The sequence below is a fragment of the Eptatretus burgeri genome, chromosome 2, assembly GCF_056783735.1.
Source record: "Eptatretus burgeri isolate ZD-2024b chromosome 2, Ebu_testis_v1, whole genome shotgun sequence".
Taxonomy (NCBI): Eukaryota; Metazoa; Chordata; class Myxini; order Myxiniformes; family Myxinidae; genus Eptatretus; species Eptatretus burgeri.
This window is the reverse complement of record NC_140962.1, coordinates 99,066,891-99,091,855: the sequence shown is the minus strand read 5'-3', so window position 1 is coordinate 99,091,855 and position 24,965 is coordinate 99,066,891. Positions and strand designations below refer to the sequence as shown.

General features: G+C 41.7%; 1 protein-coding gene across 2 annotated transcripts in view; it reads right to left on the bottom strand.

Annotated features, from left to right (window-relative positions):
- Positions 1 to 24,965, bottom strand: part of TAFA5 (TAFA chemokine like family member 5) — a 209,075-nt gene that overhangs the window by 89,320 nt on the left and 94,790 nt on the right. For both annotated transcript variants that reach the window (XM_085870457.1, XM_085870456.1), the window contains exon 2: positions 15,162 to 15,311. In XM_085870457.1, coding sequence (XP_085726583.1) covers positions 15,162 to 15,311 — 150 coding nt within the window. The remainder of the gene's footprint in view (positions 1 to 15,161; positions 15,312 to 24,965) is intronic.

Genomic DNA, 24,965 nt, shown 5'->3' with positions numbered 1-24,965 from the left:
TGTTTAAAAGACTTTGCAGCCATCAGGAGAACAATGTAGAATTGTAGAGGAAAGTGACTTACAAAAACAGCAATTTTATGGTTGGACATTATAGCCACCCAATTACTAGTTTTACCGGAATATTTTCAGTTGTACCCATATTCTCTGGAAATGTCTCAAAATCCTTGGACAAAGGCAAATGGGAAATCCTTAGCAGTTTTGAAACTGAAAGGGTGAAAGGGGAATCAAAGATGCTGCACGATGACATGATGCTGGCAAAAATAGGAAGAATTGACCAGAGAACCAATACCACCATACATTCAGACGAGCATATCTTGACAAGGCCAAACGATAATCCCAAGCTCATGAGAGAGTTAATGGGAACAAAATAGCAGCGCATGAGACAGCTTGTGGTATGTTGAAATCGTACATCAGACACAATCGCATTGAAATTTGGAGAACTGAGTTGTTGGCATCACCCCATTCCAGATATATGGAATACCTCATTGATGAGCTATCTACATATCCAGCAAAATGTCTTTGTGAGAAAATCCTGAAGGAATTCTCTGGACATCTCAAACAGAACAAGATAACCAACACAAAGGGAATATATGAGTACACTCAGCGATGATGTTGCTACCCGAATAAACCTTTTGACTGAAATTAGATCCACAAAGTGGCACTCCAACTTCGGTCACTCATAATACGATGCAAAGAACATAGGAAGGACTACCGGGCAAGTTAACATCAAAGATATTGAACCGAGGCCAGGGAAACACGCCAGATGACCTTCCGACCTTCTTCGGGGTTCTATATATTAGTTCATTTGTTGCTTCTGATTTGGAGAAAGTTTGAGGCAAGTTCAGTCAGTATGTGATGATGTTGTATTTGCTTCCAGTAGAGGTAGACTCAAACCAGGTAAATACCTAACCATGTGACTTTGAATGAAGTGCATTACTGGTACACATAAAGTCACAGACATTCTGAATTGTTTGGGTCATTCCATCAGCTATCACACTGTCGAAGACCTTGAAACCGAGCTGGCTACTGAAATAACTGATGGGGAGTGTGCTACCCCTGATGGACTGCTGCGGCAAGCTTGCATGTCAACGGCATTAACATGGGACATTCATGATGAAGACACTGAAACTCTCTCTGGCAGTGACATGGTTCATGACACAGTTGGCATTTGTTACCAAAGCAGTCATGAGAGGACACAGAAGATCAGATATGATAAGACACCAGATAATGAGCCCAGAGATGACAATGCCAGACCACCACAGCAATGACATGAGAATCTTGGTTCGTTTACATCACACCGTACACAACCACCTTAAGGGGTAATGACAATGATGTCTTGATCATTCTGCTTTACTATATATCCCAATGGGATGTCAATATGAGAGCCTGGATGGATGCAGGCCAGAGCAGCAATAACACAGGATGCCATATCAGCAAAAGTGACATGGTGGGAAAGTTAGATCGTCAGATTGTAGAAGCCTTGCCTAGTATACATACATTCTAGGGATTTGATTATACTCCTGCCTTCATGAAAAAGGGAAAGATCAAACCAACAGAGGTCATGATGAAGATTCCTTAATTCAGAGCATATTTTGCAGATTTTGGGTACCTGCCAAACCACTTCACCTGCAGTTTTATCAACATGTGAGAAGTTTGTTTGCCACCTCTATGGAAAGCCTATGCTGGAAAGTGTGCATCGTGGCAGATGTTATCTTCCAGCAGACATATGCACCCAAAACACGAGAGGATCCACCGGAATTGATAAAAGGTGTAAATCTCAGTGCTTTGCCACCTTGTTCCATGGTTATATGCAACCAAATCAGACATACTAATTATGTAACATCCATTTGGAAGAATGCATCATTGCAACAGCCTTGCCCTTCAGAACCTGAAGAAAATTTATGGGTGAAAATGGATTAAACCTATCACATCAAATAGTATGATATTGATGAGGTACCAAAATGAACATGCCAGGCACTCACCATTGAAACATCACCAGGATTCATAGATGAGGATGAGCAAGTTGCTTAAAGAGATACACGACTTGGCCCCGACAAACCATATCATGAAAAGGATGCCGAACAAACGAATGTATTGATTTTACATGATGGTCATGGTGGATGAACACGATGGTGATGGAAATGGACCTAATGATGGTAAATCAACATAATTGTGATGGTCGATGGATATTATGGTGATGGTCTATCAAGATTATCTTCATCCATAAATAAGATGGAGAACATCACATCTATGACTATGTACATTAAAACAGGTGTTTAAAGAAAAGATTCACAATATATATATATATATATATATATATATATATATATATATATATATATATATATATATATATATATATATATATATATATATATATATATATATATATATATATAGTAGAAAATACAACCCGTCGCTTCGCTGACGAAATATGGTGGGGGTGGAGAAAGAGGGAGAGAGGAGGGAGTGGAAGGATAGAGATGGGATAGGGGTGAGGGAGAGAGAGAGGGGGTAGGGGTGGGAGAGAGTGAGAGAGGGATATGGGTGGGAGAGAGAGGGACATGGGTGGGATAGAGAGAGGGATAGGGATGGGAGAGAGAGGGATAGGGGTGGGAGAGAGAGGGATAGGGGTGGGAGAGAGAGAGGGATAGGGGTGGGAGAGAGAGGGATATGGGTGGGAGAGAGAGAGGTAGGGAGGGGAGAGGCAGAGGGGTGAGAGAGGGAGTGGGGAGTGAATGTAGGGAGAGGAGGGGGGGTTCCAGCAGACGTGATGCCCAGCTGAACTTCCATCCGAGAGACGGCACACATATTGATGAATCACCTTGACTATAAAACACTGGCATGACAGTTTATAGCTGAGTCAGGATATGAACCGAGGTGAGACAGCTTAGAGAGAGCATGCGTACTTTTTGGCTCTCCTGCCATGATCTGGTGATTCATTGCTATATAAAAAGTGAAATGATCTGAGCAGCAGTTCTGACTGCTAAGAAAAAATGAGGGGGTGGGAGGAGGCAGTGAGAGGGGAGGGAGGCAGTGTGAGGGGGGAGGCAGTGTGAGGGGGAGGGAGAGGCAGCGTGAGGGGGGAGGAGGCAGCATGAGGGGGGAGGAGGCAGCGTGAAGGGGGAGGAGGAAGCATGAGAATAGGGGGAGGCAGCATGAGGGGCGGGAGGAGGCAGCATGAGAAGGGGAGAGGAGGAAGTGTGAGGTGGGGAGGGGGAAGCACGAGGGGGGGGAGGAGGTGGCAGCATGAGGGGGCAGGGGAGGAGACAGCGCACGGAGGGGGGAGGAAGCGTGAGGGGAAGAGGAGGCAGCACTTGGTTGGGGGAGTTGGCAGCACGGGGGGGGGGGGAGGGCAGGCGGCATGGGGGGGGAGTGCAATGGGAGGGAATGGGAAGGCAGCATGAGGGCACAGAATGGGAAGGCAACATGAGGGCACAGAATGGGAAGGCAGCATTAGGGCAGGGAATGGGAAGGCAGTGTGAGGAGAGGGAGTGGGAAGGTTGCATGAAGGAAGGGAAAGGGAAGGCAGTGTGAGGGAAGGGAAAGGGAAGGCAGTGTGAGGGAAGGGAATGGGAAGGCAGTGTGAGGAGAGGGAGTGGGAAGGTAGCGTGAAGGAACGGAAAGGGAAGGCAGTGTGAGGGAGGGGAATGGAAAGGCAGTGTGAAGAAAAGGGAAGGCAGTGTGAGGAAATGGCGGGGGAAGCAGCACACCAGGGGGAATTTCCGGGGCAAAAAAGAACACGTCCAACCAGCAGCATTTTCTTTCTGAAGGCCCAGTCACACCTTGACGTTTTAGCCAACGTATGCCGATTTTTGAATTTTTTTTCTAAAACGCTGGCACACGTTGAATACGTTATGGGTAAGTTTTGATAACATTGAGAGCACGCTGAAAAACACTGCCATACGTCGTTGTACGCTGGCTTTAAACGTTGTACTTTTCGGTTGTCCTCAAATTTTTTCATGCTTGAAATTTCACGACGTATGCCGGCGTATGACTCACACGTTCCGCTACGCTGGCCACAGGTTGTATGCACGGTCTGCGATCGTTGACAGACGTCAACACATGCTACTTGTAAGTTAATCATAAGTTGAGACACGCCGAGGTAATGTTTAGCGTACCCGAAACTTATTTCTAACCGATGATTAACGTGTTGTTGGCACGTTACGCGATCGTTGCCACACATCGACAGACGTTACTTTTAAGTTACTCATAGGCTGAAAGACGTCGGTGTAATGGATCGTCCTTGCGTCAGCGTCCACGGCCACGGCCAGGACACTTATTTGCAGCATTCTTCAAACTTTTCTTCGGCATGACGAGGACGTTCACACTTCGATGTCTAGCTTGGCTATGATTCCAATTGTCCATCGGCAGCGTCTATTTAAAATAGTCGAGTTTGAGCGTTTTAACACGTTCAGAAGAAACGCTTCAAATTTCCAAACCCCAGCGTCAAAAAACAAAGGCGAGTGACAGCAATTTAAATCGTTCATTGTAAACAATGAAACTAGCTGAGTGGTGCCGCTTAAAAGTCGTTGAGTGTAAAAAAAATCCAATTGTTGAGCGCAAGCGTCTACTTTCAATAGTGGAGATGCAGCCATTTAAATCGTTGAGTTTATCATTTAAATCGTTAAATCGTTAAACGCAAGGACGATCCATCATAACCCACACCCTCCCCCTCACACTCACCTACTACTGCCAACATGAACAAACTACTACTAATACTAATACTAATACTAATACTGATACTAATACTGATACTGTTACTGCTGACATGGACATCGACTCAAAAAGGACTCGAAAACACTGTTGGGTTCCCCTTTTATGAGCAGCATTTTTATATACCAATTCCCAAAACCGCTGGGAACACGTCTTTATATGGCAGTTGTAAGCTAGAAACACGTTCATTTTTTTTTTTTTTTTTTGTCGACCGGAAGACGTCATTGGAATACGTCTACATACGTCGATGTGTGTTGGGACTACATAAAGAATTGGTTCAAAGCACGTCAAACATAAGTTAGAAATAAGTTTCGCGTAAGAAAGACATTACCACGACGTGTTTCGACTTATGAGTAGCTTATAAGTAGCCTTTGTGGACGTGTGTAAGCGTCCACATATCGTGTGTAAAACTTATCCCCATCGCATGCGGAACATGTGTCATACGCCGAGTACGTCGTAAAATTTTGAACATGTTTAAAATTTCTTGACGTACTCTACTTACTACGACGTATGATAGCGTACTTTAGCGTTCTACTCACGTATACCAAACTTACTCATACCGTATTTGACGTGCCCCAATGTTTTAGACACATTTTTCTTAGGTCGGCATATGCTGGCAAAATCGCCAAGGTGTGACCGCGATGTTGACACTTCCATTTCTACGGCAGTTATGATTCGAATCGTTGTGCGTCAGCCTTTTAATAGGCTACGTCACGACATCGTCGGCGATGCGTGCAACGCGCTATGCCTAAGTTAGACTATCGTTGGGCATCGGTTGTGCAGGCCGACAACAGGTTCAGCATTCGTTGGTATAAGTTATCTATAACACAACGAAACGTTCTGTGTCCGTTACCAATGCGTTATACATAAGACCAAGTCGCTATGAATACGTCCGAATCTTTAAAAAAAAACATCAAAAGTTCAACGTAAGCCAGCGTTTTACATACATTTTAATACGTTGCCATCGCTGGCTAAAACGTCAAGGTGTGACCGGGCCTTAACCACCGTGTTCTACATAAAACCGGGTGGTAGCATTTAAAAATCAAAACGAATGCTGTCTATTTGGTAACAGCCTAACTGCATGCAGGTCCACACCCCAACCCACGCATTCCTCCAACCTCCTCGCGGTCCATACTAAACATGCACGCACACCGGCGATACACTTAACCTTTCACTCACACATATGCACGGATTTCTCCACACCCACACTGCACGGTGGCACGTCCCGCATGGCTTTGATGCCGCAGCACGTCCGCTCCCGATGCTTCGGCATTGCAGAAGTACATGGTTCACAAAACCTACGCATAACCTCCTCCACAGCGCCATGCACCACGAGCCTGAGTTCGAGTTCAGATCGCACGCCCGCGAAACCCATGCATCGCACACATGTTACCAAGAACAGGCACGCACACACCCCACAGAGATTCATTTGTACCCATATATACCATGTCCATGTGTGCAATCTACTTACCTCTTCGCTTACAGAAACTACCAACTATTAATATATTGCAGTGACTATTAGTATATTTATATTAATATTTTGTAATGAAAGCATGCACATGATGGTGTAAAGAAAAACAAAACAAAAAAGCCTTTTCACTTGCAGCAACAAAAAAAATGTTCCTCTTCGCTTGCAAGAAACTACCTCGTATTTATTTTTTGGCAGAACTATAACAGTATATTACTAGAGGGGGAGCACTCGGTAGAGTGCAAAACCTCCGCCGCCAATACTGCTGGGTCACTTCAGTGAACCTGATATCCTATTCATTGTAGGTCAAAACGGATCAGACTCTACTGAACCACGATTGAATAAACTAAACTGGATCGATGCGCATGTAGAAATGCCAAAAAAAAAAAATCGAAATTTTTTTGAAAAAAGTTGCAAATTTTTTTTTTTCTCTAACAAATTTTTTTGGGGGGGGGTTGGAAATCACTTAAAACATGTAGAAATGCAAAAACAAAAATTCAAATATTTTTTTTAAATGGCCGCCATAGCGGACATATTGGACTTTGGACCAAGTCCAAAATCTAATGACATGATCCTTGGACCATACCTAATCCCCCCCACCACGTTTCGTCAAAATCCATCCAGGAGTTTTCCGTAATACTGTTCACAAACAAACAAACAAACAGACAAACAGACAGGGGTGAAAACAGTAACCTCCGTCCATCTTTGATGGCGGAGGTTAAATATTAATATTTTGTAATGTTAGCAAATCGGCCAAAACGGAAAGAGCAAACTGCGTATGTAATTTCCGGAAAAAAAGGACCCCTTCTGTGGATATCACGGATTGCAAAAGCAGGTTATGAAGCACGGCGTTTCACTCAATGAAGTTACATTTTCTGCACAGTCCATAATCTTGTCTTTACTCAATATAATCGTACGAACAGTAGAAAAAGTTAAGTTTAATGCTTTGCTTAAGTAAATACACAAAGCTATAAAAATTGCTAATTTGTGAAAAGTTTCGGATTTTACGCCAGATTTAAACACTTATTTTGCCCACCAGATCCGATAAAATATTTCGATTATACACTTTAATTAATCCGTGAGAGTAGATCTTGTTTCCAAATTGAGGCATGCTTGAATAGGCCGAACAAAATAACGAATTAGGATTCCCATGGAGTGTGAGTGAGGTGTACGAGGGTGTCAAAGGATGTGCCTGATAAAGGATATAACTAAATAAATCCGTTAATTTTCTTCAAAAAGGGTGTTCTAATTAACCCAAACACCCAATTTTCACTCTTGCACTTCCCTGGAGTTTGTTTTAGTACGCATGTAAAGGTTCAGGCTGCTCGGTTTCATGGTTCTGGAGTTAGGGAGGAGATACACTGACACACACTGACATTTATTATGTCAACACTAATAAATGTCAGTGTGTGTTAGTGTGTCAGTGTGTCTCCATAACTCCAAAACCATGAAATCTAGTGGCCTGAAACTTTACATGCACACTAAGAAAACTCCAAGGAAGTGCAAGAGTCAAAATTGGATGCTTGGGTTAATTAAAACACCCCATTTTGAAGGTAATTAACAGCCTTATTTAATTCTATCCTTTGTAAGGAGCATCCTCGGTCACTGCTCCCAATGGGGTCGAAAGGTGTATCCTAGGTAACCTTGCTGGGGTTTGAAGCCACCATGTATTTTTGGCCTGCTCAACAATGCCTCGACTTGGAACAGGCCAGAACGATTTCTTCATGATAGCTTTTATTTTTCACTTTCCTAACTCATATTATTGAATGCCTGTTCAAAATTGCTACGGATCGCTGTATACGTCGCTTTTGTAAGTGCTATAGTTTTTAAGTTAGGAGCTTGGAGCGATTTCATGCATTATATGATATGATTTTCCTTGATCTATTCTCACCGGACTAATTAAAGTATATCATCGAAATATTACTTCGTTTTTGAGGATCGGATATCGTCCGGAATAAAGAAGTCTGTTGTGACATCTGATAATATAAATAAATAACGAGTCTTATAACAAAGCCGATATACCTATTTACTTTAACCAAGCAAGGCTATGTTTCCTCCTTCTCCATACATACACAATAAAATGTGAAATTTCCAAAGCATTAAACTTATTTTTTCTACTGTTTGGAGAATTATATTGAGTGAACAAAAATTTTAGGAACGTGCCAAAAATAACCAGCTTCATTGAGCGATATGATTTACTGCATTCACTGCTCGACATCACACCCTGTTCCTCCGGAGGGACTGCCTATCCATAGCATCTGCCAGATCCGTGTCTATATTTCCGGAGGTTTTGCGAGCGAGTTGTTGTTCTGAGCGAGTTGTTGTGAAATAACAACCAATTTCCGAGCCGTTTGGAGTATTAACGTGTTTTCTAAATTACCGAGCAACTTTTTTTTCCACCGGTCACACGCAGCTGTTTATAAATATTAATGTTTGTGAACATATCCCTGAAACGTCTATGTAAATGCAACGTTGTTTTTCGGTGAAAGCTACTCAAGGTTTTTGGGTTGTATGCAGCAAATACTGCAGTTGGTTATCACACTGACTCCAACCTAGCGATTCCCAAAAAATTGCTGATATCAGCCAAGCACGTGTGTGTGTGTGTGTGTGTGTGTGTGTGTGTGTGTGTGTGTGTGTGTGTGTGTGTGTGTATGTTGTTCATGAAGCATAACATATTCTCTCTCTCTCTCTCTCTCTCTCTCTCTCTCTCTCTCTCTCTCTCTCTCTCTCTCTCTCTCTCTCTCTCTCTCTCTCTCTCTCTCTCTCTCTCTCTCTCTCTCTCTCTCTCTCTCTCTCTCTCTCTCTCTCTCTCTCTCTTATCCTTGCTCTACTACCTCCAAATACAGTGCAGCAGCCTCCTCCCACACCTCTCTCTATCCCCCCTCACATCTCTGTCTGTCTCTGTCTCTGGAGATATCCAGATGGTGGTTGTGTCCGGGCGGTGTTTTTCCCCAGACTCGTCTGAGCGGTGTTTGTCTCTGGACGTGTCTGGTCAGTGTTTGTCTCCGGACGTGTCCGGACAAAAGTTTATCTTCGGATGTGTTCGAACAGTGTTTTTATCTGGACAGCTTGGCTCTAGATGCGTCCGGTAGGTTTTGTCTCTGGACTTATCCGGACAGGACTTTGTCTCCGGACGGGAGTTTGTCTCTGGGCCGTGTTTATAGTATGACTGGTAGAAAATGGGTTTCAGGTATTATTTTGTTTCCATCTTCACTGTGATTCTATGCAGAATAATTTTGATGAAACAGTATGAATCATAATTTAGACTCCACCACACGTCTGCCTTCCCTTACTCACCTCACGCTGCCTCCCCTTCCCCCACCCCTCATCACTCACTCTCTCTCTCCCTCCTCTCTTTTTTCCTCTTCACCTCCTCACTCCCCCCTATCTTTCTCCCCCACCCCTCGCTCTCTCTTCCCCCTCTTTTTCTACCCCACCCTTCCTTTTCATATTCATGTCAGCAAAGCAACATGTGGTATTTGCTAGTACGTAATAAATAGAAGCTTTATATCTTTGATGAAGCAGGTTGTGGTTGCATTCTGGAAGCAGCTAAATAAACTCAAGCAATGAATGAGTGATGAGAATAAGCTCTTAATTTAACAGTTTACATCTATCGTAATTTCTTAAGTATATATCTCAAAAGTTGTGAAATAAAACTTCTTTTTATACTAATGGGTTGCTAAGCAATGCCAAGATTTGTAATTTGTGATTCTAAGATGAAGATAAGCATGAAGGGGTGGATCTGGAACTTGTAAACTGAAGTGGAAAACAAACAGTAATTGCCATATTCTTGTAGCTGTTCCCACATTGCACATTGTTAACAGCAGAGCCGATTTGAGTGATCAGCATATTAAGTTAGCATCTTCCCTTTTTGATACAATGATTGAATTTTGATTAGTAACGATTGAATTTGCATAATAAGCTGCAACAGAGATAGCAATTCTACCTCTGATCTGGGTTCAATTCCTGAACTGATAAATGCAGTTCAATACAGTACAATTCATATTACACACTTTTAATAGATGAAGAAGGTATGCCTTACTGGGGAAACAAAATGCTACTGCAAAAGTGCAAAGCATCAATTCACGTTCCACAATCATAAATTCTGTCCCCCCGAGCCTCTTCCCTTGACTGTTCCAAGGAGTGGGTCCAAGCAAGCTTTGTTCACCAAAGCTGAGTGTCTCCACCCCCCTTTTCTCCTCGGCATCCCTGGGCATATTATTTCGCCACCATATCGATGCAAAGACACAGGGAATAATAAAGTTGTGGTTTCTTTTGATGTTTTGGATAATTGATTTGGGCAATCTCATATGTTTTTCGAGGATTTTCGAATGTAAGACCTTGTATTTGCATTCAACCTGCTTAGACAAAGTGGTCTTTCTTTATTTCTGGGTTAATTTCTGGCTTCGTGGATTGTTATAAAATATTTTCTCACATTTTCACCTCATTTCACATCCTCATGTAGTCTCACAGATGGATGTGCAACTTGTTTGTGAATTACGACATGCTCTTTTTTGATTAAGCCTGTCGGCGATGCGATGCTTCGGCATGGCTCGTATTGCCTCAAAAAGAAGCAATACTCAAAGTAAATAATGAATATTAAGAATGCAATGCATATAAGCAAGGTATATTAAACATGCAATACTTAAAGTATTGCTGCAGAAATGATTCCTCGGTGTTAATAAATGCTTAATATAGCGTAGTGATTTCCATATTGAATGTTAGCATAAGCACAGAAGTAACAAGACCGACACTCATTAGAGGGCATACCTTAGCCTCGCTGAACAGTTTACATTTTGTATCCCACAGATAGGCCGGATCTGGATCCATCCTTAACCGAAATCTAATTGCTTTGTTCCTGTCACCGACCAAACTCATCCACCAAGATTCGTCCAAATCCGTCCACAACTTTTTGAGACATCATGATATATATATATATATATATATATATATATATATATATATATATATATATATATATATATATATATATATATATATATATATATATATATATATATATATATATATATATATATATATATATATCGTTTTTGACCCTATCAATCAATTGTGAAGAATCATTTAGAAAATTTTAGAAATCTTCTATCTGGATTCGGATTTGGATCTTCACCAAAATCGAAATGATTCGTCTTTGCTATACTCCCAACCAGTCCACCAAATTTCGCCCAAATCAGTCCAAAACGTTTTGAGATATCATGTTCTATATTGTTTTTAGCCCTATCTTATTGGTGAAGAATCATTAAAAAAATTAAAATAACTCTCAGATCCGATTCGGATGTGGATCTTCACTGAAAATGAATCCATTTCTACTTGTCACATACCCAACCAGTCCATCAAATTTTGTCCAAATCCATCCACAACTTTTTGAGATATCCAGTTCACAGACAGACAGACAAACAGACAAAGAAACAGACAAGCCGGTAGGCGACGAGGGATCCACTAGGATCGAAGCGCTGGATACGATGCTTTTCATTCTGACCGATCCACCGACGAAGATTCATTGCCAAGACGTATTGGTTCACATACAATTGTTCCTCTGCCTGGCAAGATTTTTCCTATTGCGTATTTTGCCAACTGGCACTCCTCTTAAAAAATGACGGTAAATAGACACCCTATTTTTGAAGGACTACCATTTGAAAAATAATCGGTTTGCTGGTTTGTGCTGTGGAGACTTGCGTTGCGCACACACACACACACACACACACACACACACACACACACACACACACACACACACACACACACACACACACACACACACACACACACACACAGACACACACACATAGACACACACACACACACAGACAGAAAACCCGATAAACTTCTCTCAATGCTCTTGTCTGACCACACCTCCTGAGCCACACAATATTTTTCATAAGCCACGCCCACTTTACTACACCACTCCCACTTTCCTATGCCACTCCCACTTTTCATCAACCACGTCCACTTTTCCTAAGCTCCGCCCACTTTCCTAAGCCCCTCATAAAAATGACGGTGAATAGACACCCGATTTTTGAAGGACTACCATTTGAAAATAAAACCTCAATCAAAAATCGGCTCGAGTAAAATTTTCTAAATATCTCGAAGTGTTTAATTCCGAAATCTCGTTTTTCCACATTCAAAACTGAAGGACAAGTATTGAAAATACTGTACGCGGTTGTTCGGCCACTGCACAGCAACGGGTGGTTGCGAGGCAACAGAATTCAAACGCGCACATTCCCAGACCATATGGCACCTGTTGGCAAAGTTTCATCGAAATTGGTTCGCTGGTTCATGCTGTGGAGCCTCGCGTTGCAGACACACATACACACAGACAGACAGACGGAAAACCCGAAAATAAGGGATATCTAGCATATATAGCAAATCCAACAGATGGAGATGAAAACATAACGTATGCTCACCTTCAGTGGTGGAGGTAATTCGATGTAATTTAGACATGCTTTGCAAATTTGTGCAGTTAGAAATGTAAGACCCACCCTTTTCTTTGTGTCTTAAATCCCTAAATTTCTGCAAACCTCTATTTGATGTTTTTTTTCTTCTTCCATTTACTGTCTAAATGTTTTTTGCACCACACTCAGCCATTTCCACAAGCTTAGGTGGCAAAAAGTGACATTGTAGTTGCCTCTTCTGGCCTTGGTGCAGGAAACCACGACTCAAAGGGGGAAATGTGTAAGTCCTGCTCACCGGAAGGGGCTTGAACCAATGAGAGAAATTAAGAGAGGGGTGTAAATCATCATCATTGACATTGGTGGGGCCAGCTTTAAAGGTGGGGGCTACAAGGGATCGATATCCAGACCTCAGAACCACCAAGCCAAGAGCTGTGCTCTGAAGGGAGCCGAAGAGAGAGGGAAAAGCCACGCCCTGTCCTGCCGACATCACGGCTAATCCATTGGGCCATGTCCCTTCCCCCTCGAAGCCCACCACAACCATTGCGGCTGTACCAGGTGTTTGCACGAGTACTTACCAGCTTTGGCTCAACAACTCTGCTGTCTTGTGACTTGCCCCCCTGTCTTCTATTGGTGTCTGAGGCCTAAGGCATAGTTTAATTAAGGAACTTGAATTGTTTGTGGGCACGAGTGTCGGTTTTGGGTAATGGGGGATCGTTGACTGCGTTTGCTTCTTGTATATTGTGTCATTTATAGTACATGTATGTTGTATCATGCTATATATCGTTTTTAGCACCTATCTCTCAATGGTGAAGAAACACATTAAGAATTCTCGTGGCTGAATCTAGATCCGGATCCTCACTAAAATCTAATCAATTTATCCTTATCATACATCCAACTTGTCCACCAAATTTCGTCCAAATCATTCCGCAATCATTTGGGTTCAATTCCTGAACCGACGATAAATGCAGTTCAATACAGTACAATCCTTTTAACAGACAAGGAAACAGACAGACAGGGGTGAAAACATAGCGTACGCCCACCTTCAATGGTGGATTTAATTGCATACAATAATCATCAACAATGGTGTTTGGCACCCTGATGAAAAGGAATAACTGAGAAAAGTTAATGTACCCTACACTTGCTTTTCATAGAGAATACATGTTTGTCAAACCTCGAACATGACAGAAAGTCCAGCAGAAAGTTGTGAATGACAAATCTCGACGAGTAAGGCAATTGTTTGGAAAATAAGCAAGGTTTCCACCTCCACTTCCCCCCCCCTTTGTTTTTTTGATCTCAGTTTGAAAACTTCTCTGATATGTGCTCACCATGCCACATTGGCAATTGCTGACATTTTTAAAATAATGCTTGCACCTATTTAAAGAAAGCTAATGAGAATAACTTGTTTATTTTTCTTGACTTTAGAGTATTTGTTTTCCTTTTGTTTTTATCACCTTGAAACCCTGTTGAATGTTGAAGTGATAACATATGAGGCTGAGATGTGTCCATTTAGCAGCCACCCTTTAAATGTGGGCAAAGTAAGTCCTGCATCTGTGCTTGGAATATAAAATAGCAACTTGGTTCTGAAGACTTCATTTAACCACATGAAAAATAAATAGGAACAAATTACTTCAAAATCGTGATTGGTACATAAAATGTCTGACTCAACATCATCGCGGGTACCCTTTATAGCTGATGACGGCTACTCACATCTGACATGTGAACAACCTGGGAGCAGGAATTTGTTTATAGTGGTGGAGCTGTTGAAACAGACAACAAACACTCTCTGAGATATCAAGCAGTGTAACTTGGTATCAAGGGATAACTAAGAAGAACAGACCAGTTTTACCCACTGATTTAGGGAAGTTGTAATCTGTTTTGGGTGCCAGTGATAGCTCACTTCGTCTTCATGAAAGACACTGTTTTATCTATAAGGTCGACCAACAACATCCAGCTTAAATGTTCTTCCGATGAACGGTGCACACATTGGTGTATCGCCCCACATGGCAAACAGCAGAATGACAGTTTATAGCCAAGTCGACATTGGAACCCAGGTGAGACAGTTCAAAGGGGGATGTGCATATCTCCAAGCTATCCTGCCAGCCAATGCATCAATAATCCAGCCCTTAATTGTACTCATGAATGTGCAACAGCCTCCATCACGCCCCCTTCTTCTTGTGCATACATAATTATAATTACGTAGGTATTCTCACAATGATGAGAAATTTTCATAGCCTGACGTGTTAATGCATAAAGAGACTATTTATTTAGCACAGAAGCATGGATTCAGTTCTGTAATTACCTTTGCCTTCCAATATTTACTCTACATTTTCCTAAGTTGGAAAAAAGTGATAACTCCGATGCACATCTCAATGTAATTACCTGCAGATGAATAAGTTTCCTTTATAATTGCATTGGCTCGATGAAACCATAACAAGATTACAGGAAAATTGCTAATGTATATATGGACAGTAAGATGGCAATGGAAAACGCGACATTATTACAATGCTTCGCCCTTAATCTGTGCCCATCTGTGGATCCCTTGCCTTGTTTGAGGGCCATACCGTCAACACAAGCAGGTCGCGCATGTGTCGTCCCGGCGATCTGGCCTCTGCGGCACGCGCAGCGAGCGGTCTGTTTTGCCACTGTGCGCTGTGGATGGCTGCTGTCTCTGTCCAGTGTGACGATTTCACATGACCCAACCACCAATTGAGCTGCCAAGGCACGGGGAGATGGGGAAAAAATAAAAGGTGATTTGTTACAAAATATGAGAAGATGGCAACTTTACATTTGTTCACACAGTTAATTAAAAGTAAGCTCGTACTATTGTTACCTTCGCCACCGAAGGTGGATGAAGGTTATGTTTTCACACTTGTCTATCTGTTTGTCCATCTGCTTCTCTGTCTGTGAGCAGGATATCTCAAAAAGTCACGGGTGGATTTGGACCGCAACTTAATGGATACTAAACAAACCCCCACTCCGCGCGAAGTTTCTAAAGTGAGGGTTTGGTCGGACATCAATATACCCAGTGTTCACAATGTGATTTATAGGATTTCTTTGTATACAATTTTTCTTGTTCCATTTCTTTGTGTCAAATGCACCTTCTGAGGTAGTCAGCATGTGCAGAAGAGGGTTTCACATTGCAGACGCTGTTTTCTAGGAGTGGCATTACGCCTCTCAGCGGTGACGTCACACGTCGCCATGCAAATGAATGTAAAAATTAGAAAATCGCCAAAAATTCCCAAACCTGTCCATCTGGCGCGATCTCACATAGCCCGTGCTGTTCATTAGACCACAGAGCATCCGCATGCCGAAAGTGGCGACAATCCGTCCGGCAGTTTCGGAGGAGATACGTCCGCAAAATATGGCTTAGCGTATTAACATAATAATTTTGGCAATATGGCTTATTTGGTACATTTGGCTTATTTTGGCAATTTGGTACATGAAAATATGGCTTAGCGTATTAACATAATAATTTGTGGTGAGTGACAAGGACGAATTGATGAGATTTTGGAGAAGATCCAGATTGGGATCTGACCTATCAGAGGGATACAAAACGTAAACTGTTCAGCCTGGCGGAGGTATGCACTCCGCTGAGTGCCATTCTAGTTACCCTGGCCAAAGGAGAGGGCATTGCATTTGGGTCCATTTGTTTGTTTCTGCACAGAACTTTAGTGTTTTTCTCCACAACCGCTTGTCGGATTGAGACGAAATGTTCACCACAGGTGCGACTACTCATGTAGAATGTTTTAATTATAATTATGATGTCATAGTTCACATGATTCAGCAGCCATATTGTTTTGTTTTTTTAACCTTCAAAAATCTTCTCTGAAGTGGCTGAACAGATCGATGTGAAACATCACAATTAAGATCTAATCGTGATGGGGAATACATGTTTTAAATTTCAACTTGATCTGTCACATGGTCTGGCAGCTAGAATTATTTAATTTTTGATGTGGGTTCTTCAAAAAGAATTTTTGTTGTTGTTGTTGTTGTTGAACAAGGTTCACATGGCTGTGCCTGGATGGGTTTGAAGGTAGAGTAGCAGCTGAAATGTGAATTCTATCCAAGTTCCTCCTGATGACTTCATCTTTGCTTTTTGCTTGTTTGGGTTCCCTCTGACGACTCCAATACAGGACTGTACCTGTTTGGTCTTCCATTTGATTTGAATTGAATTTATTTTAATCCCATTCTAAATTCAATTGAATAAGAATTTTTAAAATGTCATGGGTCAGGGTCAGGTGTCCAATCAAACCGGGGTTGCATGAAAGTGGGATGTCTTGGTACCCGGTGATCACTACCAGTGTATGGAACATCTCAGATGAAGGTCCATTTGAGGTCTGGCGCACATTACGTGTGAAGTAATGCCATGAAGCACCGATCCGATAGTATATAGTCTGGTCAGGCATTGACTCAGAGTTCAGCTCAGAGATAAGTGTACTACCTATGAATCATCCAGTAGACCTATTGTAATGAGTCCATACTAATTTCTGAGAACTTTGATCCGTCTTTAAATGTTGGTGTTCACATGAAAATAAGAAATTTGGGCAAGTATTAGGGAGCAAACTAATCAAAGTGGTGAGATGGTGCAACTGTCAATCACATGACTATTGTTTCTATGAAAAAATACCACGACTCCCTGTTCATGAGTCTTGCCCTCAGATAGTGAATCACTTGCTCAGATTGTGAGTAGGGCTGAACCAAGTACTCATTCCATATTCACACATATTTAATCTTTACTATTAATCCATAGACTGAGATGGATTAACTTGTCTGAAGCTTCCACATACTTCCATTCACACACACCACAGCCCTCAAAATATCGGATTTACTGAGCACTAACCCTTCTGTGTGAACATATCTTTAGAGGGAGCTTCCTACACACAAAATACTCATAATCGCATCCAATGCTGACCACCTTGCCTCACTGTCCTTTTTCCATTAAATCCTCGATGTTTCAGCCATCTTTGCAATGAGCAACGTGACTGCAGAAATGATTCCACTTAAACAAGGTGATTTTTTTTTAATTCAAGAACCCAAATAATTCCCATACACTAAAAACTATATCTGTTAGGAACCTAATATTTTGCATAAATATAATCTACAACAAGCATTTTAAGGCCATTTTCCCTGCTAAAGTGGGGGTGAGCCATGTAAATGTAGTCTGGTGTTACAGAAAGATGTGTCATGATCCTGAGAGTTATCAGGTATCATGTGATTTATCACATGTCCCAGCAGTGATGTTCACCGGTTTTCACTCGGTCATGCATCATCTGCATGCGTGAAGGAGGCGCTCAACGTGGAAGAACGCGTGCTTCTCATCGAACATTACATCAACAATGCATCCTTTAGGGAATGTCAAATTGCATTTAAAAGTCGATTTGGTGTTCATATGAAACCTTCAAAATCAGTGATAATGGAAACTGGTGAAGCAGTTCAGAGTAACAGGCTGCGTGAAAGTTAAAAAGCACATGTGCCAGCTAAGTGTTGTTACGCCAGAGAAAGTGTTCCAAGGCAAGCACAACAAGCTCACTATTCATATTCCAGTGCAAGGAAGGCAGTCAAGTTACTCAAACTTTATCCCTATAAAATTCATGCAGTGCATCAGTTACAAGATCCAGATAAAGAGAAACGTGTTGCCTACTGTGAGTGGTTCCAGAGGATGGTAAGAGAACAAGACAATGTTTTGGGTGTTGTGTTTTTTTAAAGACGAAACATGGTTTCATCTTCCTGGGCATTTAAATTCACAAAGCACTCATTTATGGCTAAGTGAACAACTTTATGCAATGCATGAAAGGCCAATGCATTCCTCAAAAAATTGGTGTTTGGTGTGCTGTAAAAGTCAGCAAAGAATTATTGGCCAAATCTTCTTCTTAGAAACACTAAACTCAGAACGTCACATCAACATAATCCATGAGTTTCTTGGGCACCTTACAGAAGATAAAATCAACCAAGGATGGTTTCAGCAAGATGGTACCACGAGTCACACTTCACGAAACAGCATGAAAGAACTCAGGCTACTCTTTGGTGACCGCATAGTGTCCATGTCATGACGTCCAACTCGATCCCCAGATCTTACGTTGCCACATTTATTTTTGTGGGGATATTTGAAGGATATAGCATACACTACAAATCCACGCACTCTTGGTGAATGAAAAGCAATAAGTAGTGACGCAATCAACAATATTCCCCATGAAATGCTGCACTCTGTGTCGGAGAGCATGCTGCGAATAATGAATTTGTGCCCATCACATGGTGGTGGACACTTTCAGCACTTCAATTAAGACAATAAATTGTGTGCATCATGTCACGTCTTTCTGTAACATTAGGCTACATTTCCACAAAATATTAGGTTCCTAACTGATAAAACTTGTTCTCAAATAAATAAATAAAACAATCCCCCTGTATTTGATGAATGGCAATAGCATTGCCTTCGTAATGCAAAGAAAGCATTATTTTGTCAATAATTTCTAGTTTCACTTCTTGAAAGAAAATATCTCCATTTTCACTCAACTTCCCACTGCAGCAGCAAACTCGAGCAAAATCGCTTCTGGCATCCATTGTGAAATCTTGAACTCTTCATAGTGCTGATGATGTAACTTCCATATAAGGATCCTGATATGTTACGTATTGTACTGAATATTTTTCTACATTTCTCAAAAGGAGGAATATCATAAATACAATTGAATAATTCTATATATTCACTCATTTGGACTACTATTTGCAATGCATGCAAACAGAGGTGCAATTCTGTTTGCAGAAAAGTATGAAGGAAAAAAATAAAACAGAAGGTGAGTTAGTGCATATTTCAGAGAAGGATTTCTTTTTAAAATGCACATTTGGAAAACAAGGAAATATTTTGAAAAGGGGCCACTATTAAATTAAATGATAAAATCGAGGAAAGCAATGGAAGGAAAGATGCTAGGAGAATGAGAAAGGAGGTTTAAGGGAGAATGGAAGGAATGGGAAAAAAAGGGAAATAGTTTTGGGTGGAGATAGAAGATTGGGCCGTAAAAGGAGCATAGTGGATGAGTCAGAATTCCACCATATTTTTGGCCCGCGATCCATTGATGGGGATATTTGTTTTTTCGCACCGCCATATCAACTTGGTCTTAAACATTTTGGGATGGAGTATAAATTAAGAAAATGTGTCCCAAGCTACAATCTATCCAAAACACTCACATAATGATAATCACAGGAAAATTATTCAAGTAATGATCACAAGGGTAGTTTTTCGAAATTACATCACAATCTGAAAAAAGTAGGTCAAGGACATGAATCAAATATCAGGTGCACAACTTCAGTGCAGGTACAATATTATGACGCAATAACATCTTGGAAGGCCAAGAGGTCTTTGAGATTCCGCAGTGGAAAAATTGAACGATGACAAAAATAATAAATAAATAAAAAACACGTTGTTTTTTTTGGTCAGACTGCCATTTGATCTTTACTTTGAATTCGGAGGGGTATGATGTAAATTAAGCATAAATGCAACTTTCTCGAGGCTATCTAGTGAAGGTAATTTTTTTCCTATCGCACAAACCTTCATCAAGTTATGGTGAAAAATATTAAAATGTCTATAATTAGGTGATGACCTGAAATAGGTCAAGGTCAAAAAAAAAATCATGTCAACCCCGCATAATTTCCATTCACATTATTGGTGCAAAATTTCATTCCGAAAGTCCCAGCCAGCTCCGAGATAGAGCGTGGAAATTGATACAGCTCGGATTTTGGGAGTGCATGAAGAAAAAGAAAAAAACCTAAGTGGTGGTTTAGTCCTCTTCGGGGTCCAAGAAACTCTGGGATACCATTAAAATTTTGGGGCACTAATTGTGGAAACAAACCCTACAGAAGCTATAACCCTCCACCTATCCTATAAGGGAAGGCTAAATTAAATTTCACACAAATGTAAAAACAAGGCAAACATAATGGTAAGGAAAGTAAGTAAGCAGAGGGAAATATGATACAAATAAATAATAGAGAAAAAAGGATTTTGCAACATTCATAAATCAACGTAGCGGTAGAAAAATACAAGGTGGCCTTCAAGAGGTGAAGTCTGAAGTGACAAAAGAGGTGCAAATCCTTGATTGCTGCACAGCCACAGCTCCTTCTCAGGTGAAAAGGTTCCGAGAATTTAGCAAATGACTATGGTGATGGTTCTCATGTTTGGTACACCCACCTGAATCCTTAGCTCAAGAAGTTTTGACCCCAGGTTTAAATTTCATACACTGTGCTGATTCGTCCTTTGTGTAAAAATGTCCTTGCATTTCATATCCAAGTGCGCTGTTTGTCAACATTGACCTAGCTATAAACTATCATCCTGATGTTTCACAGGCAGGGAAATACATCAATGTGTGTGCAGTCCCTCGGATGGACATTAAACTGGATGTTACATCTGCCGTCATTAATTGGTGGACGTTAAAGATCCCAAAGTGTACTTTTCGAAGAAAAGGTGAGTGATCATCAGCAACCTATCCAAATTGCGAATTCCTACTCTAACTTACAGGGGGCTTTGTATTAGGTGTCCAGCCATGATCCCTCAGCTAATGATGCTACTTGCAGCCATGTGATGCATACGAAAGGAAAAAAAAACTGATATACAGGATGGGTCGTGTATCTATTCCAGGTTTTGAACCCCTGTAATTCTGTCGCGAATAAATAAAATCAAAACAAAATATTGACAGGATATAGGAACATATTTCAAGTTTTGTGGTAAAATTTTGATTGAATTCAGATGTGTACAAAATTAGTTGTGAATTTTGACGTGATTTCCATCATTTTCCAGCAGTGTGTGTGCATCGATTGGCGATACTCCAAGACCGCTTTCTGTCGCATTCCGACCGTCATAACGAATTTTGAACACATCTAAACTCACTAAAATTTTAACACAAAAACTTGAAATATGTTCCTATTTTTGTTTCTTAGCAACAGAATTACAAGGGTTCAAAATAGGGAATAGATAAAGCCCCCCCCCACCCCCACTAGAGTTTGTCAGAGATGTACATCGGCCCCACAGTTTTCAGTGCTTGCATGGACTGGATTCTGGGGAGGATGTCGGAGAAATCAAGCTGCGGTGCATCGTTTGGGAATGTCAAGATCTCTGACCTTGATTTCACAGATGATGTCGTCATCTTTGCAGAGACTCTGGATATCCTTTTGGGGGCCATTGTGGTGCTGAATGAGGAGTCGGAACTACGAGGATTACGGGTTTCCTAGGTCAAAACTAAGATCCAGGCTTTCAATGACATCTTGGATGCTGCTATCCTGTCTGGACCTGTTTGTGGTGAGGATGTTGAGGTCGCGGAGAGATTCACTTCCCTTGGCAGTGATATTCATGTCTCTGCTAGCTGCGAGCCAGAGGTAAATAAATGTATGTGTCGGGCCTGGGGAGTCATGGATTCCCTGGATCATGGGGTGTGGCACTATCAGTACCTGTGCAATCGGACAAAAGTCCAAGTCTTCAGGTCCTTGGTGCCTCCAGTGTTGCTCTACGGATGTGAGACTTGGACTCTGACCAGGGATCTCAGATGGAGACTTAATTCCTTTGGGATCAGGTCTCTTCAGAGTATCCTTGGCTATCGCTGGTCGGACTTTGTATCCAACGAGCGGTTGCTGAGAGAGACTAAAATGAGATTTGTTACCTGCATAGTCCGTGAGCGTCAGCTGTGGCTGTATGGACATGTGGCTCGTTTTCCTGACGCTGATCTTGCTCATCATATTCTCTCAGCGAGGGAGTTTCGTGAGTGAAGGAGGCCAATGGGCCGACCACGTGCTTCGTGGTTGCAGCAGGTTGATCGGCATCTCAAGGAGATGGGGATGGGCCAGGCATCTGCCTGGGGGATGGCCAGACGGAGGTCCCTGGAGTACCCGCGAAAAATGGATGCAGCGACGTGCTGCTCTGGTGCATGCTCCCATACCTGACCTGACCTCCATAACCTGTAAAATACGAAAATATTTCTGGACTGCCACCTTAAGGTTGATGAATAATGTACTCCCGAATCAACAGAACTCTGCCAAATGCTAAAGTTTAGTGATGAAAGCACAAAGCACTAAGGTGGCAACAGTCACCACCAGGACAATGTGTAAAGAGAACAGCGAGACTATTAGAGATAAATACCATCCTGTTGGAATGTTGTTAATCACTCTGAACATATTGCACTAAAATCTCAAGGTAACAATGAGATTTCACTCCTACCAGGGAGGTCATCAGTGAGATATTTGAGCCTGTTTACTGTTTTGTGGAATAATAATCCTCACCCAAATTATGAACGAATTGCCTATAAATTCAAAGCAAAAGTAAATGGGTTAATTGGCCAGGAATTAACTGGATATTACAAAAAAGGAAAGGGAATAAAGCTTGGCCTAGTGATGGAGCAGCTGAAGGAGACAGCATTTGATACATTAGAAAGGAGGCGATTATGAGTAGATCTGATAGAGATGTTTAGGACATTGAATGTTACATTCAAAATAACTAAACAGTGACAGGCCCAGGGGCCACAGTTTCAGAGTAAAAAAAGAAGAGAGATAGGATGGTAGCAAGGAAAAGGTCTTTCACTCGGATAGTAGTTACCTCCGCCACCGAAGGAAGGAGGTTGTGTTTTCACCCCTGTATGTCTGTCTGTTTGTTTGTCTGTGAGCAGGATATCTCAAAAAGTTGTGGACGGATTCAGACTAAATTTGGTGGACAGTTTGGGTGTGTGACAAGGACGAATTGATTTAGATGTTGGTGAAGATCCGGATCTAGATACGAGAATCCTTTAACTGATTCTTCACCATTGAGAGATAGGTTAAAAAAATGATACATCGTACGATATCTCAAAAAGTTGCGGACGGATTCAGACAACACTAGGTGGATAGCTTGGGTGTGTGACACAGACAAATTGATTCGATTTTGGTGAAGATCGGAATCCGGATCTCGATACGCAAATCCGTTTCGCGATTCTTCACCATTGAGAGATGGGGCCAAGAACGAGATACAGCATTAAATTTCAAAAGGTTGTAGATAAGTTTTGACAAAACTTGGTGAATGAGTTGGTTAGGAGACAAGAACAAGATGATTAGATTTTGGTCCAGGTCCAGATTCAGATCCGACCTCTCAGTGGGATACAAAATGTAAACCGTTCAGCCTGGCGGAGGTACGCGCTCTTCCGAGTGCCGTTCAAGTTAATGCATGTAATGGTCTCCCTGGAAAGGTAATGGCAGCAGAAACAGCAAATACATTTAAACTGGAATTAGATAGGTACCTAACTGTATTGGGGTTAGAGGGGTAAATGGACAGACAGGACTAGTAGCTAGCTTCGGTGTTGATCAGTGATTGTGTGCATGTGTGAAATCTGTGAGAGGGTCTCAAAGTTTATTCACCGCTCCCCCTCCCTTCTTCCTCAAAATATAAAAAAAAACACGAGAGCATTCATAGAACACATTATCCTGCAGTCTGGAGGATCAGTACATATGAAGCGGGTACAACCTCCCTTTTAATATGGATAAAGTTAGCTCTGTTGTTGCATCGCTCGGCTATTTTGTCTGAATCTCGCTGTTCCTCCGACATCAGAGTGCACGGAAAATTTGATTGGTCGAGACGGTGTAAAATTTTACACAAAAATAGCAAAACAGAAGGTTTTTGGAAGTGCAAACAAGGTGATTTGTGTTCTATATTGTTCAAAAATATAACAATCAATTGAAATTGACAAAGTGAACCAATTGCTTAACCCTGCTTTGTGCTGCATGCATGAGGTAATAACACCCTGGTGATGCACCTGTCCCTGACGTACCCTTCTCCCCACTCCAAACATTTTCGATTGGGTACATGAGATTTAGAGGCAAACACAGGGTTTAGAAATTCTGCCTTTATCTCAATCAGAGTCTGCAATGATGCTGTTTGAGGTGGGAGCATACACTAGATAGACTTGACAAGGTACTGTGCCACCATGACTTGGAGGAAGGAGACTGGTTGAAGAGCTAAGCCTTTAAACTTGCAAGATGGTGTTTCCTGGCTTTCCTCAATGTGGACACACACTTGTTGCGAGCCTTACTGAATGAATGAAAGTTATGTACACCTGGTTTAGCTTTCCAAGCTGAGAAAGCAAGCTGCTTGCTGCAACCGCTCCCTCTCCCTTTCTCCCCCAAACGATTCAGTGTAAAAGGGTCGAGAGAATGGACACGAGAGTCACAGATGGGGTAGGATAAACTTGGGCATGGGAGAAAGTAGACTTTTATGAAAGTATTCCCGTGCGGAATCAACATCAGGTGCTGTGGTCATGGTCCATTCCTTTTGCGAGAGGGTAGATTGATGTCCCCGCTACTTGACCTGTGAAAACGGCCAAATCCTGCATCATTGAAGATTCTCTCTTGCAGTAGCAAGAGAGATA